This window comes from Rhodamnia argentea, chromosome 5 (genome assembly GCF_020921035.1).
Source record: "Rhodamnia argentea isolate NSW1041297 chromosome 5, ASM2092103v1, whole genome shotgun sequence".
Lineage (NCBI taxonomy): Eukaryota > Viridiplantae > Streptophyta > Magnoliopsida > Myrtales > Myrtaceae > Rhodamnia > Rhodamnia argentea.
The window spans coordinates 20316250-20334833 of record NC_063154.1 but is presented as its reverse complement, the minus strand read 5'-3'; the positions used below and the strand labels follow the sequence as shown (position 1 = coordinate 20334833).

Sequence of the window (18584 nt, the reverse complement as noted above, 5' to 3'; positions counted from 1 at the left end):
TTGATATCCAGGTTGTGGTGCATGATACATAGGTTGCACGACAGGCTAAAACATAGGCTTAGGACCCGACGGTTGTGGAGCTTGATTCATATGCTGATATCCCGGCTGTACAACTTGATGTCCGAACCGACCCGGGCCTCTGACCTGGGGAAACCGATCCTGCCCCCTAGCCTGCTATTGCCCTTTAAAGGGTACTGCTACTGCCCCCTGATTTTCGATGATCATGGGTACTAGTTGTTCGTTGACAGGGATGAGGTTATACTGGGCAGCGACCTCTTGTCGAGCGACATTTACATCCCGTCGAACCGAATGTCCCGGAAACATACCCGTGTCTATAGGCATATCTTGTCGAATGGGATGTCTAGGGAACATACACGTGTCTGTATTTACCGGAGGTCCAGGTTCGTTGGTTGGTAGCACCTCTCCTCATTGCAGAATCCGCGGAGGCGCTAAAGGCTGAGTATTTTGACCAACGGGGCCTTCGTTCGGCGGTGTTGTTATTGGTAACACGCCGTTTGTTGCTGGTATGAAGACATTCCCTCTTTGAACATGAGGTGGATTGACCGTAATTCCGTGCTACCCTACAACACATTCGTGATATGTGTTGATGATTAACGGCCCGACAACCTCGGTCATTCGCTGAATCATGTAATCAGAAAACTCGTTACGGACTTCTTTGATGGTGCGTCTTATCGAAGTTAACATGACGGGTGTCATTCCCGGATTTCTCCTTGGCTCATCGACATTACGTCGAGATACTTCAGCGTCTTCTATTGGGACTCGATGGGCCGTAGATGACTCCATTTGTCGCATCTCTTCTAGGGGTTCGTCTCTAATACCGTCTAAGTTAATACGTCCTCTTGTGCGTAGCATAGCACCTCTCTCGAACCGACACCAATACGTCCCATTGGGCTTGCCAAAAAAGATTGTTGTACGTCGAAATCTTTTGACAGGGCTTTCTTGGTTATAGGTTACGGGCCCAAAATGACTATATCCCAAAAGGGGTTGCTAGCGCGAGAATCTTTTATCGAACTTAATCCGTTCGTTTTTCGAAAAGGGGTTCGGGGTCAGTTTTGGACAAGAGTGTCAAATGCAGTAAATGTCTTTATTAACACAAAAGGCATGTTACGGACTCTTAATAACCTCGACAACCCAACACGTGCAATAGTCGAGGCGCACAACAAGCTTCGACATGACTATGGAATTAAATAAGCAGGGTCGGACAGAAATGTAGGACACAATGCTGGAATTCAATCAACAGATCTGGATGGGGGATTGTAGAACACAATACCGGAATTGAATCGACGATCTTGGACGAGATGGATGAAGGGTGCAACACCGGAATTGAATCGACGGCACCGAACCTAGTGAGCAGACGTCGGAATCTCATCGACGACACCCGACTCCGGATATGAAACTCGCGAGAATTGAATCGACGACGGGAATCTGGAAAGCTACAGCTAGACTAGGCTAAAGGCTTAAGAGCTTAGTTGAAAAGATAAGTGTTTTTGTGTGTGTTGTGTTGTGTCGTGTCGTGTTTTGCTACTACGGGATATTTATAGGCAGACTCTTTGGTAACCGTCAAGCGGTTTCCAAAGATCCAAAGTAGGAATCAACAATATAATGATGATTCCTTCTTATAATTTTGTTTATTTGCTGGCCAAGAAAAATTACAAATTAGACTTCAAAATGATACCAATCATGATAATTGAACAAGACTTATTTGATTTTTAGTATTTATTGGGATAATTACAAAAATTGTTCTCGACTTTACTCATCATATCAAATACTCTCCTCACATTTTAAAACCTACATTTTACATCTCCCCAACTAAAAAGACCCATTCGCCCTCATGCACACCTAAAATCGACGCCCAAACCACTCTCTCGATCTCTTCCCCTGCCTTTTTCTCTATCCTAGCACATAACAAGATATTAAGTAGCATTGACACCGACATGCGACACATGACATGACACGATACTACACGCCAACATGTCATTTATCAAAAGATAGAGAATTTCGATACATTGACACATGTTGTGTGTGTGTGTGTGTGTGTGTCTATATATATATATTGTATACATAATTATCATGCATATGTAAAAATATCAGCCGTGAATTTCTTATTCTTCTTCCGTCGGGGATTCACAATTAGGTTTTTCTTAGGCTAGCTGAGTATATTAATTTTGGGGTGGCTGCGTATATGATTTAAGTATATATATTTTTGATAGATTTATATTTTGACATCTAATTTATTAAAAATATTTAACATCTAGGTAGTCAAACCACAAACATGAATTGACAATTTTTCTACTTCATCGACAACTCCTTTTTAGAATTTATATCTTCAGCTAGGCTCCATTGAATCGAGTTGTGTTCGAAATTGGTTTCTTCATGTAGGAATAATGATTAAGCCGGATCAATCAAGGAGTTGAGAGTTGACATCGAGAATCGATCGAAAAGGCCCGATGCTCTCGCATTAGTTGGAGGGACCTTGGAACCGAATCGAGCCAACAATGTTGGTCCAAGGTTAGTTTCAGGTTTGAAAATCTAGGAATTGATCCTATGTGGATAGATTTTAGGTTTCGGGATTGGACCGATCCAACCTTGAAATTACCTACCCCTGTTGACTATTAGGTAGATCAACGAGTGTAAAATAACTCTGATGGGCTAGATATTGTCAGCAAGATGGTGTCCTAAGTTAATTTTCTAGGTTGTCATTAGGGAACAGGTAGCGCTAGAGTCTAATAACTTGAAAATTTAGGTTAGCTGGTGCAGTAATTCCTCGGTTGAACGTCGTAGGAACACAACATGTTCGTCCTCTTACCTCCTCTAACTATGTAGGCCTCTTGTTTCTTTCTTCTTCTTTTTTTCCATCGATTTCCCATAATCATCATATCTTATCAACACACGATATTCTTTTCCAATTACTTAATGGATGTTGTGAGATTTTGTGAGAATACTACTAATTGTTCTAAAAGTTTAAGTTATTAGATAAAGGCATAAAAGCGTGATTTATTATTAATATGTATTATAACACTGTCCCTCACAAATAGGCTGGACATTTTTTTTTTTTTTTGCCCTATTTAGGTTGGACTTTAGCCTAGCTTAATGTGTGGAAATATGCAACTAGAGAGCCAAATAGGAGCCTGGAAGATTTAAACTTCAAACCTCCTATTCCGATACTATGTGAGATTTGGTACGATCATTACCAATTGTTCTAAAAATTTAAGCCGCCAAATATCATGTATAATAATTGGGAAAAGTCACATTCTTTTGGTTGATATGATAATTATTTAAAAGTTCCATATTAGTGCCAATTTGGAATTTTAAGTATATATATACTTTCCACTTCACTTTTGTTAGAAATACCTCCAAAATTTCCTCATCCCTTTTGGTTCCTACAACTTTTGTGAAAACGCATGAAGTCAAGCCAAATTGTTGCTTACTAAGCTCATGTCTTAGTTGCAATTGTTACCAATAAAAATAACATATTTCGTGGACTCAATGCACTATTTCATATAAATAGATTCAGCTACTGATAATGTAGAAAAAGAAAGTATTTAATCACAATGCTAATGCGTCATTATCATCGAAAAAGTATATAGGACATCAATTTATCAAACGGTGATCAAAATAATGCAATTCGAAAAATTGGAAACACTTCGAACCGCTGCAATCTAGTTAAAAGGCAGTGAAAATCACAGGTTACAATCATGCAACTTCGTTTTACCAGCAATAGACACACGGTCAACAACCCGACGCCTTGGTCAACGACTTGAACGTCACGGATGAACCCACAGGCAAGGTCCCACATTCGACGTCGAACGCATCGTAACGGAGGAACAACTCCACCAACATAACCCTGCACGTGAGCAGCACCAGATCCTTCCCTGCGCACTGCTTGTTCGCCACCGTCGGATCATCAATCTCACGCCCGTTCGACCAGTAGACGTACTTCAACAGCTTCTCTCCCTCCGCCACGAACCTGTGGCCCACGAAATCCTCCGGGTCATCGAAGACTTTCGGATCCTTGGTCGCGAACGGCTGATACCCGAAGAGGATCTCGCCCTTCTTGATCTCGAAGGCCGCGTCGTGGCTCCGGACCACCATGTCTCGCTTTGCCTTCCCGTACTGGAACTGGACTGGAGGGTCGATCCTGAGAGCTTCATACACGACCGACTTGGTCAAGCTCATCTTGTCCAAGGCTGCAAGAGTTACCCCGCCTTCCGATCTGACGGCCGATCGGATCTCCCTCGCGAGCTGGCGGTGCAGATCCTCCCCTCCCGACCCGACCCACTTGATCAAAATGGGCAGTGTGGCTTTCATGCCACCATAGGCATTGAACCCGGCAAGGAACACTAGGTTGTGACATGCCTCGTCCCTATTAATTCCTAGCCTCTCAGCTTCATCTAAGATTGAAGTCGCATGCTCGCTAAACGCGTCGTAAAGCTTCTTGTAAGAAGATTTAATTAAGAGTGGAGGTAGTGGGAAAGTGCGCAAAATGACATCTTCCAAGAAATTTAGGACCTTGTTCTTAAACCCTAGGGACAACAATGGGGCAAGTTGGAGAAATATCCATAGGTCGAACATCTTTGCCCCTTTGGCCCCTAGAATTGTGCTGGAGGGCCTGTGGTCACATAATAGCCTGAACACAAAGTCGAAGGACAATTTGTCACTGAGGGAGTTGAAGTGTGCTTTCCCTTTGCTTGATAGCTCGTCTTCTAGGCCAACAAAGAGATCCGTCAAGCAGCTCCTGAGGGTCGGGATGAACATGTCGCGCTTAGCCGCAAGAAGGGACAAGAACCAGTGCTTGAGGATGGTGTGATTGGGCTCGGACGGGTCGAGAAAGGCGCAAGCACGGTGGCCGCCGGTGAAGGCAGTGGAGGGCATGTAGGTGCCGTCGAGCATGTTCCTCTTTTCGACCTTGGACATGTCGAAGAGGACAGGGAAGCTGATTGCGTCGAGGAGGATGACGACATTGGGGTTCGAGGAGATGAATGGGCCGGGCGGCATGTTGGCCTTGAAGACCGTTGACTGGTATTTGCGCATCCGGCTGCGGAAGAACTCATCTTTACCTTGGAAGTAGAAGTAATCGAGACGATCCCTTATCGCACCGAAGAACGGGAAACCATAATCTCCCGGGATTTCTTCCGGTGAAAGTTCTGAATTCGACATGACCAACGCACGAAATGGAAGAATTAGGTGAAGATGAGGATGTGCAAGATGGAGGTACGCTCAGCCAGATCTACCTTTAGAGGACTAGGTTTTGATAAGATTGGGGACGGTAAGATGGTCCCTGCGAGGCAAAGTTATATAAGCACGTGGTGGTATAATCACGACTGCATAGTACATTGTCCTAGGTAAAAGGAATCATCTTGACGGAAAAGGACGAGTACACTCGCCACCTAATAAGATTCCAACCATAATTTCAACCATGAAAGGGATAATGACATAAATAATTCTTGAATTTTGACTTAATATGTAATGCAGTCCTCAAAATTTTTAATTTGTTCAATATGATCCTGAACTTTAACTTGATATGCAATGTCATCTCTGAACTTTTAATTTGTTCAATTTGGTCCATAAACTTTTAGTGCTTATTCAAGTTAGTCCCTAGACGTATAAGAATGCTCAATATTATTCTTCTATTAATTCACGTTCAATGACAACATTAAACATTTTCATAGAGTCAAAGAATTAGATTATACATGTACCAAAAGTTCAAGAACCACATTGAGTAAATTGAAAGTTCAAGAACGACATTACAAATTAGGCTAAAGTTGTCGGATCACTTTGAACAAATTAAAAGTTTAGGGATCTCATTACACATTTGGTCAAAATTCAAGGACCGTTTGTGTCATTTTTTCCATTATGAAAAGATACATTGCCACTTCGGTGAGTCACCTAAATCACTAATCTAACAATTACTTGTGACTAATTTGTTTGAATTTTGAACAACAATCTAACAACTATATATGATTAATTTGTTTGATTTTTTACCAACAATCTAACATGTCAGTTAACGTTACTCACGAGAGTAAACATCACGCGGTCCACACCACATGGAAATCGAGGGGGAAAAATTATTGATAAAAAATGATTTCGAAAAGGTCTCTTCCACTAGAAAAATAAAAGGAAAAAAAAATCGCAAATTGCTTTAATGATTAAGCAAGAGCAACCGTTGACCACGCGTAAAAGATGCCCTAGAGTTGAATCGAATACATAGGAGACCAGCAAGCTCCTTTTCGGATCATGTTTTGCTCCCGTCATAGTTCATATCGTTCGTTACATGTAATCCTCGTCGCTCACACCAAACTTGACTATCATTAAAGTGTAAAGATGTCAATATTCGTCACCTACCGATTACATGAAACGATGGATGAAGTTAGAAAGTCCAATTCAAAAAATTACATCGTTGGGTAGATAGGGACTTTATCAATATAAGACCCACTGAAACTTCGTAAACAAGTGGTGTAGGATACTTGAATACCCATCTCACGTGGAAACAAATTGAGAAGCCTCACAACTGAAATAAATATGAGGGCAAAGTCGGTTATAATATCATGTTAGAAAGTTTAATAAAAAAAACGTAAGTTGTTGAGTAGATTGAAATTAATGACTATAAGGGTGTGTTTGTTTCGCGTGATATCAATGATATGGAAAATATTTTCCTAAAAACCTTCACTTGTATCACTGAACAAAATAAATGAATGAAAAATATTTTCATCTTCTACAAAATGTTATTGTTGGTTATTGACACCTAAATTTTGGATTTTCCTTAAATCACTCATTTTGCATAAAATGAGAATTAACCTTAGTTCTCTCTAAAAATTAATTTTTTATGCATTGCATATTTAATTTCTGTTAGTCATAATCATTTGCATTTCAAACCGGAGGTGGGGCAATTAAGCTCAATCCGACAAGCGGTTGGACCGGACTTACTCTCGAATAATTCGGCCGTGGCATGAAAGGGGCGTGCCGAATTTTGAATATGGATTTGGACTCAATTCAAATTTAATTCGGTCCATTTTAGCTCTTATGTGAGGCTTTTAATTGATTACCCATTTGATTAATTAAAGCCCGATTAAGCCCGGAATTGCAACACAAGTCCACGGAGGTGAAGGAATTCTGTCGTCATAGTGATATACCCATCTTGGCCGAAATTTTAAGTGGTTTAATTGAATAGAACTCTCCAAAGTTCAAAATAATTCAAGAGTTTTAGTAATTTGGAGATCCTATCTAGCTAGAGTTTTGGCAGATTAGGACTTTAAGATCTATAGGCCATTAATTAATTCTACTCTAGCTAGGATAGTCAATCATACGGTCACAATTAATTCCTACTCCTACTAGGATTGGTAAGTTAAGCTCTATATATACACACTTATGCCTAGGGCATTCTTATTCGGAACTCATCATATTTTTGGCAACTTCAAGAGCATAAAATTCAGAATTAAGGGTTTGATTTCTCCCCGATCAGTAGAGACAATCCCCTTCCAAGTTGGCCAAGACCCCTCCGGCGTTCACAAGCTTGAGCCATCCTTGCTCCTCCGCACACATCACTGCCGTACCAACGTCCCAGCAGCTCCGTCCACCACTGTGCACCACCCCTTAGGCATCCTAAATTCGTCAAAGACCAGCTCAACCCACTGAAGTTGCGCTGTGGCCGCCGAGCACTTCAATCCCGCTGAGATCCCCTGATGTCCAGCATACTCCGTGCCACTGTTCAGCCTTGTTTTGTTGGTAATTGATCCCCATTTTGGCTATATTTGAAGGTCTAACATTGTGGTTATGTGTGCTAGATCATTTGGGATAAGTCTCTAGCAAATCGAACTCAAAAGATGCCAATTTTGGACGAAAAATCCCAGGCTGTGCTTGCTAGAATTTCAGCTTGAAAAAAGGTATGATTTCTTAATTTTTTATTGCAATTCGTACTTGTTTACTTGGAAACTTTCATATATGTTCTAATGCCTTGATGAACATATGTTGATTTGTAATTAAAATTGGAAAACTCAAGCCTTTTCTATCAATTTTTGAGCTAGAACCGAAAATTGCATTTGGTTGTATAAAATTCTGACTTTTTCTAAGAAATTCAGTTTATTCATGAATTGGCCGAATTCTATGTGCACCCTTGAGAATTGATTTATTTTGATTGAAAAATATCTTTTCTTAAGGTGACAAATTGTTTGGCTATTTTTCCTATGATCAATAGAATTGGAAAAGATAAGAATTTTCTGGTAAGTAAAATCTGAAATTTTGTCTCTATCTCTCTTGGTCAAATTGCTCTATGCCATGATGGATAATTCCCACTTTGAATTTTACCCCTTGATCGGTTTAATTGCTTTATCTTGCAATTTATTGATGTTATCTATATGTTGTGGATGAGGTTTATCAAACCAAACTTTATCTAATCTTAGGGGATATTTTCAATTGGATAATATCGGATTTATTGCGGATAATCCTTTGCTTTGAATGTTTATCCTTAACACATGAGCTGGTTGGATTGAATATCTTGTGTTTAAACTATCTTCTCTCTTGTGGTTTCATGTTGATATTTGACTTGAGGATAAGATTTGAGTTTGATTGGATGACTATTCAATCATTTGAGAATAATCTGAAACACTTTGCAAATCTTTAAAGATAATTTTCTATAAAAAAAAAAAAATCAAACTTTGGATGATGAAAGGTGGACCCCACTTGAATATTTTTGGTCATCCCTCTTTTTTTTTCTAAAATTTAATTAATTTGGCTCACCCTTGCCTTTGTCTAATTATGTTTGTTTGATTGTTTTATTTTCATATAGTTTACACATTTATAAACAAAAATGCCCAAAATATATGCTCCCTTGCGCCTAGACCCTTTGGAAAATAAATTATATTTCCCTAGCCATGATCTTATGGAATGGAATTATAATTTGTATAGAATTTCGTAAATCTGTCATTTATATTAAGGGATGATGTTATTCTATATCTTTATCCGCATACTGACTCGAATCTAAGAGTATGTAGTGGATAAATTATACTCTAGCTCTAATCTTTGGGAATGAGTGACTTAATCGAAAAAAATCGAAATGAAAGGTATATTATGGGCATTTTTGTTTATTTTTTTTTTCATACTTTGCTTTAATTTAATTCATGTAGATAATCCTCATTTTTCTATGGTTAATCATGTCAAGAGCCTCATTTTTGTATCTTAAATAACATCTAATAGAAGTTAGCACTTTGAGAAATCATTTTCTTAAGTTAAATTGGATGTTATTACATTTTAAGGCATATTTTCATAACAATTGTCATTTAATTCGAAAAATGCAAAAATCCATGTTTTTGAGTATCATATGGTCTATTCCATTTTCCTAAAGTCGTTCAATTCACATTTTCAACCCAAAGGATTTTTCATGAAATTTGATATTGAAAGGGCATTAAATTTTTCAATTAATATAACCAAGTCTTCGACTCATTTTCTCTCGGTTCGTAGAAATAAAATAGTTCTCCTATTATTTTATTTAGTCTTCTAATCGAACTACCAAGAACGATTAGTGGCGGCTCCTAATTGATGAATTTTTTTCATGAAATAAATCTAAGTTGCGATTTGGTATGGGTTTGGGAGAGTCCAAATTAGGTTAGTTGAACAATTAACTTGATAATCCATTAACCTAAGGTTCTCGAACTTTAGGACGCGATAGCTTAGCGACTCTCTTGGGGATTCAATTGTTTTAATTTTTGAGAAAATTAAAGGGTAACCAAATGTTCAAGAATTTTTTTCGAAAAAAATAGGGACTTAAATGGACTTAAATTTTCAAAAAAAAAAAAACTTAACTTGATCCTTAAAATTTTGAAAAAAAAAAAAAGGATCTCTAGTGGACTCAGGCCATTGATTTTCATGATTTATCCCTTGGTTGATTCATTGTGAATGATTTTTGGGTAGTCTGATTGGAATGGGTCTTGGTTTCTAAATTTATTTTCCTAGATTATATCTTGATGGTCATGAATTGTCCGACTATGAACCGCTCTTAAATTCTGTCTATTTTTGTTGGTTTCTGTGATTTTTAGCTTTCCATTTAATTGCTTTTCTTTATTGCAAATTTTTCATGATTGAGTGATTATACCTGTTATGCATGAGTTCATACATTGCATCGGACCTTAAAATGTTAAATGAGCCTAGTATGGTGTCTAGGCAAGACTCTTCTTGGCCTCGGAATGGAGGAGTGGATGACCTTGCCTTCGACCCCGACCATGTTAAGAATTTCCCGCACTAGCCTGAATCTACGAGCACAATAGGAGTTCTTAACATTGCCAAGCTTAAGAGGTGCTAAATAAGGACTAGAATCTATTGGTACAATTTGTCCTCTAAAGCTATAAACACTCGGCTAATAATGCATGCATGAACATTATTCCACTTGTCTTTGAACTGATGATTTTCATTTTTTGTACACGTATTTTTCCTATATTTTTTCTAAGTCGATCCATGGTTATTAGGTGCGTTGTTATTTTGGTCTATCATTTCATGGAGCACGACAATATCCGCATCGTTATAATGTCCAATGAGGACTTGATTGGTTGGCTCGCTCGGTTGGATCAAGTGGGGCATGAGTATGTGGAGCGTAGGCTGGGAAAGCTGCTCTTGTTACTTGATATGAAGGTCCATGTTGGCATTATCCATACATTAGCTCATTACTAGGTCCCCGAGACGGCCACGTTTTTGCTAGATAAGCACGAGCTCACACCTACCTTGGAGGAGTATAGTGTGCTCATTGGTAAGTCATTGGACTACGAACTCATTGGTCCATGTTTGAAGGAGGATGCCTCTAGAGTGTTACCCGAGTTTCTTAAAACTAAAATTTTCGATCGTTTAGAGGGTTTTGAAAGCAAACTATGGGAATTGCCCATTCTCCTTTTTGATCGATTATTTTAACAAAGCTATGTCTTTATAAATAGGAAAAATCTTTTTATTGGCTTTCTTCGGGTTGATAGTGTTCTCCCACCACAAAAATTTTGTCAATCCGAACATGGCCCATTTTACCTAACAAGTTTGTGAGGAGAAAAATGTTGTCAATGCTATCTTGGTTGAAACTTTTATTTCTCCGAATAAGTATAGGCGGGGTAAAGCTAAAGTCTTGCGAGCCCCGGCTGAGCTTTTGCAAATTTGATTTCTCTCTCATATTAAGGAATGTCAAAAGCTTGTATCCACTAATAAGCTTAGAATTTCTGCCCCTTCGATGGTCATTTTTAAGAATAAATAGATGAGTGCCCCCAGCTAACATTTTTCTGAATGGATAACTAATATGAGGGATTCGGTCGCCAAGTCCTTCCAATGGCAAGCTAGCTGGTTTTAAGGTAAGATAGCTCATTTCACCTCTGGCCAAGTTGGGCTAGTCCCTTTGCTAGGTTTCCACGAAACTACAGAGTATTATCTAGTCCTAGTCATCTGACGGTTCGGATGTATGCAAAAGATACCTCTGCCTCTCCCGTCCGAGCAAGTCCACCCGAACTTCAAGATACATGTCGCAGAACGCGAAGAAGCAATCATCTCTACTCGTCATTTATGGGCGGCTTATCAACTCGCCAAGCTTAGTTTGCCGAGGAAGCCCTTGGAGCCCGCCGAAGAGGCATATCAATCCACAAAGGATAACCAACTAAAGCATTCCATCCCTGCAGCTGGTCATGGCCACGGGCTGGGAACCACCGGTTCCGATTCATGAACCCGTGGTTCCGATTCCAATTTAGGGGGAACCGAAACCAAGCCCTTAAGTGGCGGTTCTAGTTCCAATTTTTAATAGGTGGTTCCGGGCCGATTTTGGGCCCTTTTACGGTTCAAAATAAAAAATGGAACCTCCGGTTTCGGTTCCGATTTCGATTACAATTTTTGAGTTTAAAAATTAATTTGTAATTAAATGGTAATCAAATTATCAAATAATGAATTATGAAATAAAAATAATAATGAATTATTAAATGCAAATTGTAATCAAATTTTGGGAGAAAAAAGGGAAGGGGATGTGGCTTGAACTTAATGAATTATCATTAAGCGCCTACATATCTTCTTAGGGATAGAAGAATTAAAGCCCATGTAGTTCACTTACCTTTGATAACCCTATACTTACCTCATCCTCAATTGTCACTACCCGTTCGAGCATCGGTACTGGTTCCGGTGGTATTTCCTTCATCAAAGAATTCGGCTTCATTATTGCGATCTATCTCTTGTTGTCTATATTGAGCCTTTGTCCAATCATCAACACAAGCTTGAGCCTCTATCGAATTAGGAGCTAATCTTCAATGTCATTCGTCCAAAATATTACCTCTAGCACTAAATGCTTGTTCTACAGCAACTGTCGATCAATGGGTTGCTAAAATTTATTGGGCAATTAGAGCAAGAATTGGGTATTGGTTCTCTTACCTTTGATAACCCTATACTTACCTTATCCTCAATTGTCACCACCCGTTCCGGTACCGATACTGGTTCCGGTGGTATTTCTTTCATCAAAGAATTCAGCTTCATTATTGCGATCTATCTCTTGTTGTCTATATTGAGCCTTTGTCCAAATCATCAACACAAGCTTGAGCCTCTACGAAATTAGGAGCTAATCTTGAACGTTGTTCGTCCAAAATATTACCTCCGGCACTAAATGTTTGTTCTACTGCAACCGTTGATCAATGGGTTGCTAAAATTTATAGTGCAATTAGAGCAAGAATTGGGTATTGGGTGGAATGCCTCTTCCACCAAGCCAATATTGTGAAATCTGTGCTACCTTCAAATTCATCAAACTCAAAAGAAATAATTAGATAGCTCTCTATTTCAGAATTACTTTCTATTGCTCTCCTTTGCATTTTTTGTCTATGCATAAGAAGTTGGTACTCTATACTAATTTTACATATGTTCCCACTTTGTATGTCGGTAGATTGAGAAGATCCACTATCACCTAGATTATATTTACTACAAAATTCATCGTACAATTCTATTATTATGCTTTTAACCCTTGTTTGTATAGTTCTAATATTTACCCCATCAATTACGTATAAATATTCATAATACGTATTCAAATAATCACTTAAACTATCTAATTTCTAATGTGGATAAAAAATGTCACGTCCCGAACCTTACGAGCACGCCAACACCCCGCACGGGCCGTAAGTTTATAAACTTCCCGGGGATCCAACGGCAACGAACTTAAGCATGAAATGATAAGCACATGCAGAAGCGAGAACTACACTCCATACAACAGAATTAAATACAATGACTCGGGATGTAAAAGAGAGATTTAAAACTTACTCCATACATTTCTTAAAAACGTCAAATTGACTTCAAAAGTTACTACTTGATAATTCTCGAAATACAACTTCTTTTAATAAAACAAGGTAGATGAAGTTTAACCTCACAGAGCTATACGGGCGAACACAACCCCAAATATAAAAGCAGCTCTCTAAGACTACAAAAAGAAGTACAGTCAAGTAAGGTTAACGGTTCATCTACTTCAAAAGGGCATCTTCAAAAGCCAATCCATGGCGGTCATGGGACTTCATCATTTGGGACCCGAAAATTGTTATCCCACGACGGGGTGAGAATAAATCTCAGCAAGTTATTCCTAAACCTAGACCAGGCCGGTAGTACCTCCAGAAAATTCCTAAAACAGGTAATTCTACTCAAAGGGACAATTGCTCAGCAAGGAAAACGACAAAAACACACTACAATCATAAGTTAGAAGTTCGCAATTCAAGTCATGCTTTACGGTTTTAAGGTCGAGCTTCGTACTTGGACATTTCACAAATCACAAGATCATAAAGGATGTTTCCTATCGTATATCTCAATCACATACCAATCATTGATATCAGATTGCCAAGTGCCCGTGTCATAACGCTTCAAGCCATTTTAAGCATTAAGATTCGCGTAATCACGCATCAAGTCATTATAAATATTAAGACTCGCATAAACACTCATCAAGTCATTATAAATACTAAGACTCTCGTAAACACGCATCAAGTCGTTATCTCGCGTTTAACGCCTCAAGATAAATTCAATTCACCGCGTATCACGCTTCAGGGTATTATGTGATCTCATATATATAATCAATTCGTTCGCTTAGCCAAACTTGAATTCAAGGTCAATCATGACCTAAACAACACAAGTCATGCCAACTAACCATAGCACTTGTTCGAGCAAACATGAATTGCACAATCACAAAGGACATCTCATGGTTTGTCCACTATGCCCCAAACACATCAATTCATTCATGTTCCACATCATAAGGTCAAACATACTAGGAGCAATTTATCCATTCAGCCAATCGATCATTTCAATCCCTCATGACTGAATACAAGGTACTTAGCTAGTCAATTCCAAATGCTCAATTCACATTGGCAAACCATAGTCAAACATAATAACGATAAGTAATCAATCCACAAGGGCACCTCAAGACCAAACGCATATAGGGCAAACAAGTTAATTTAGCCACGTCCATGCATCCTCGGCTGTATCCACCTACTGGTTTCTACATCCAGACCTACTATCAGAAAAAATGACATCTTTCTAATTTCTTTTTGAGCAATCCAAACTCAGAATCATGTTCTTCATGATCTTACGGTCGTGTGGGAGGAAACGGGGCTCAATTCAGACTCCAGACGACCTCGAACGAGCCATTTCAATTTCGATGCGCGCTGAAAAACGGGATTTATGGGTCTCTCGGGTTTCACACATTCTTCATACAAAAACTACTCTAAAATCCTACCAATCCAATTCTAAACCATCCATTAGTAACCTAAAGTCCTAGACTAAGTTTAAGAGTAACTTACCACAAGATTCAAGCTTGAAAAGCCAACCAAGGGGCAACAAGACTTCACGACCAGATCTGGAACAGATTTGAGGGCTGATTCAGTCCAAGGAAAACGCTTGAAGTCAGCCACTTAAATCCTCTTAATCCACTCCAAACTTCTTCCAAAAGTTGTCTAACATACTAAGTGAGGTATATGGAGTTTCTTACCTTGAAACAACTCAAGAAACTCCTTAGAACAGCCCTACAAGTCCACAGTTCCAGTGCAGGGCAGCAGCTGTTTTGGCTCGGCTTTGCGGGCTCTCAATGGCTCGCGGACGGCGGTTCAAGGTTCACGGTGCTCTTACGGAGGAGGGTGATCGATGGTGGTGGTGGTGAGGCATCCCGGTGACCAACGGACAAGGCAACAAGAAGGAGATGGTGGTGAGAAAGGGGAGAGGGAGAGTGAAAATGAGCTCTTGCTTCTCAAGAGCTTGTTCCCAAAGCCAAGGGAAAGAGTGAGAGATTGAGGTGATGGGTTGTCTTAGACTAGGCTTTTGACTTGAGGGAGCTTAGTAGACTAGGTGGTTGAGGGTTTTAAGGAGAGTTGTCTAGGGAGTCACATCAATAATTCAAACTTTTGGCTTCTTACAAATAACAACAAGAGGGGCAATCTTGTAAATCTAACTCAAGTCTAAAGACTACTTTGCCCTTAATCTAACTTGAGGAATGAGCTCCAATCCAACGGTAAAAAAGTAATTTCTAATTCCATCTATATCTCACTTTTCTAATCATTTTGGGACGAACCGTAAACTTAATTAACTTTGGTGAGGCGACGTCCAAAATATTCATATTGTGATCCTTAAAAGTCCAATACCCAAGTTCGAAGTCCAATTTAATGGCTAATCTCAATCGATTGCAACTCGGTTTATCTCAAACTAACGGACGGCTCTTTAGGAGTTACGCGTATTGACCTTATGATTCGTATCATACTCAAGCTATGGCGACCTTGGTTGTCATGTGATTGTGAGGGTCGATCATTAGTTCTAAAGGACGCGATCGTCAGGAAACGGTTTAGGAACGTTCACAAATTATACTGTGGTCAAACGGAATCACCCGTGATCCAATTATATAACGCTAGCAATTTGTTCCTTAGTCGTTCTTGGATCGGCCTATAATAGTTCTAAACCTTCCCTCGACAACCCTTATGGCCAAAGCGTCGATCCATGGTCAAGTTCTTAGGTCCATGTACCCATTTCCCAATTAGCCATTCCCCTTCGGTTAGTTAACTCAAGAGTGATCAATTCCGAGTGAGATTTACTGAAATACATCGATGACATTTCATTACTTCAAAAGGGTCGGATTTCAGAACGTCACAAAAAACATAAGTAACTAAATAAATAATAGAAATTTCCATATAATAATGTAGCCATTTTATTCACATTGCTATAATAGTGTCACTTAATTTATCATCATTTTCATTTTCTTCAAAAACTCCAACAATATTAATACATTCTGTTAAAAATAAATGCATAGTAGGATAATAAATACCAGAGCAAGCATAAGTTGCATCATTAAAAAATTTTAAAATATGTAATTTTTTTTTGTAAATATCCCAATCTTGTGTGTATAAATTAATTTGAGTTATATTATATGAAATAAATATGCATAATAAATTTTTATATGCAAAACATTCATTAAGCAGCTCGTAAGTAGAATTCCAACGATTTGGAATATCTCTTGGAAATCTTTTTTCTTTCCATTTGCTCTACAAAATTTTAACCATTCTTTCATTTTTTGGGAATGTTTCCATAAAAATTGAATTGCCATTTTTATTGGGTCGAGAAAAATATCAAGAATTTTTAAACCATCTTGTTCACATAAATTTAAAACATGACAAACACATCTAACGTGAAATAATTGTCCGCCAAAAACGGATTTACAAATCTTTTCTAGTTCAACAATTGAAGCGGTATTTGCCGCAGCATTAGCAAAATCAATTGAAAAATTTTTATTAAGCAAATAATATTCTTCTAAAATTTACCTAATTAATCTACAAATATTACTTGTTGTATGCTTATCATCAAAAACTCTAAATGCAATAACTCCTTTTTGAATATTTCAACTATCATCTATCCAATGATATGTTATACCCATATAAGAATGAACTTTCCAATGCTCACTCCAAATATCACTACCTTATGCACAGGTCTATTAAAATTCATAGAAAAGTTTTGTAAATCTTTTTTTCTCTTTTTTTATAAAGATCTTTAATTTTGCATTTAAGTGTATTTCTAGGAACACGTTTTGCTTGTGGAACACATGCATTTTGTATAAATTGATTAAAACCAAATCTTTCACCAAAACTAAATGATAAATGTTCAACGGAAACAAATTTGCCTAATTTTTCTTTATGAGTTTTTTCATTATAACAAAATAAAAGAGAAGTATTAGGATTGGCGTACCCGGAAATTTGTTATCGCTTGGTGTCAATTCCCACTTCGGTTGGATGTTTCATCTTAAGATGCCGTTTAAATATTCCATATCTGGCTCCACCGATATATTTGTATTTTATCCCACAATGTTTACAAACTACATCATACCTTTTTGGAGCTATATCAAATCTTTCCACCTTCACGAAGTGGTCCCATACGTCAGATGTAAACTCTCGCTCTCGTTCCTTTGTTGTTGATATTTCTTCGATACCGGTAGGAGGATGAAGACTCTCTTGCATTTGGACATGCTCTATATTGGGAATAATGTTGATTTCATCATCTACATCAACATTGAGTCCCCAATCTTCACAATTATGATAACTAGGAGGATAATCGGATTCCCTAATCTAGTTCTTGCTTTTGCCACTAGTTCTACTTCCACTTGCCAATTTTTTTTTAGAGAATTGAGAGAATTGAGCGGATTGAGAGAATTGAGAGAATTTGAGAGAATTGAAATGAAGAGAGAATTTGTGTGAAAAAACATGAGAGATGGGAAGGGGTATTTATAATATAGGTTGGAAATTACCAAAAGAAAAAAAAGAAAAAAAGGAGGTGATCGTTGGCTGCCAACAGTTACCAAACTCAAAGAGAGAGAGCGGTTGCCCGGGTGGGGGAATTCGATTATCCCAATTTTTTAAAATTTTAAAATTTTTTACTTTTTTAATTTTTTTTATCCCTATTTTTTGGCCGGTTTGGAACCGAACCGAACCGCCGATTCTAAGCCCGGTTCAAGGTTTCAAGAAACCATAACCGGGCCCATATATCACGGGTTGGTTCCGATTTGGAACCATGGGCCTAGTCAACGGGCCGGTTTTGGGTTGGTTCCCGGCCCAACCGGGCCGATGGCCATGATTACCCGCAACCAAGCGAAATAAAATCCCTAGCATCACTTTGGCTCGGTACACGAACAATGGGCTTAGGCGATTACTAGCTAAGGCATATGAGGAGGTGATCATGGCAAGAAATGCCCTCAACGATCGAGAGCCGAAGCCGGTTCCTCAACCAAGAGATCAAGGATTGATGCCGGGCCCTCAAAGTGATAGATCATCTGTCTTGTCGATGTCGAGTCATGTTGTTCTTTACATTCATAGGTTTATTGTTTAGAAATTTTTCTCGGATTTCGTAGGTATAGCACCTTTGTTAATTTTTCAGTTAATAAATCAATTCTTTTTTTACTCTGACTTTACCTCGTTACTCAAATTTTTAGACCTTTTTTCGAGTTGGATCTAACTCCAGATCATCAAATGAAAAATTTTCGTAGGATCTTAAGCTTTCATGTTACAAATTTTCAGATCGATTTAGTACATTTTCTATTTACTATAGAATTAACGGTCAACATATAACAAACTGAA

General features: G+C 38.5%; 1 protein-coding gene across 1 annotated transcript; it reads right to left on the bottom strand.

Annotated features, from left to right (window-relative positions):
• Window positions 1–3734: 3734 nt before the first annotated feature.
• LOC115737258 (allene oxide synthase 3-like) lies at window positions 3735–5300 on the bottom strand. The gene has a single exon (XM_030669303.2). It carries the CDS (start codon window positions 5176–5178, stop codon window positions 3751–3753), a length of 1428 nt encoding a protein of 475 aa, XP_030525163.1. The 5' UTR covers window positions 5179–5300; the 3' UTR covers window positions 3735–3750.
• Between the last annotated feature and the right edge of the window lie 13284 nt (window positions 5301–18584).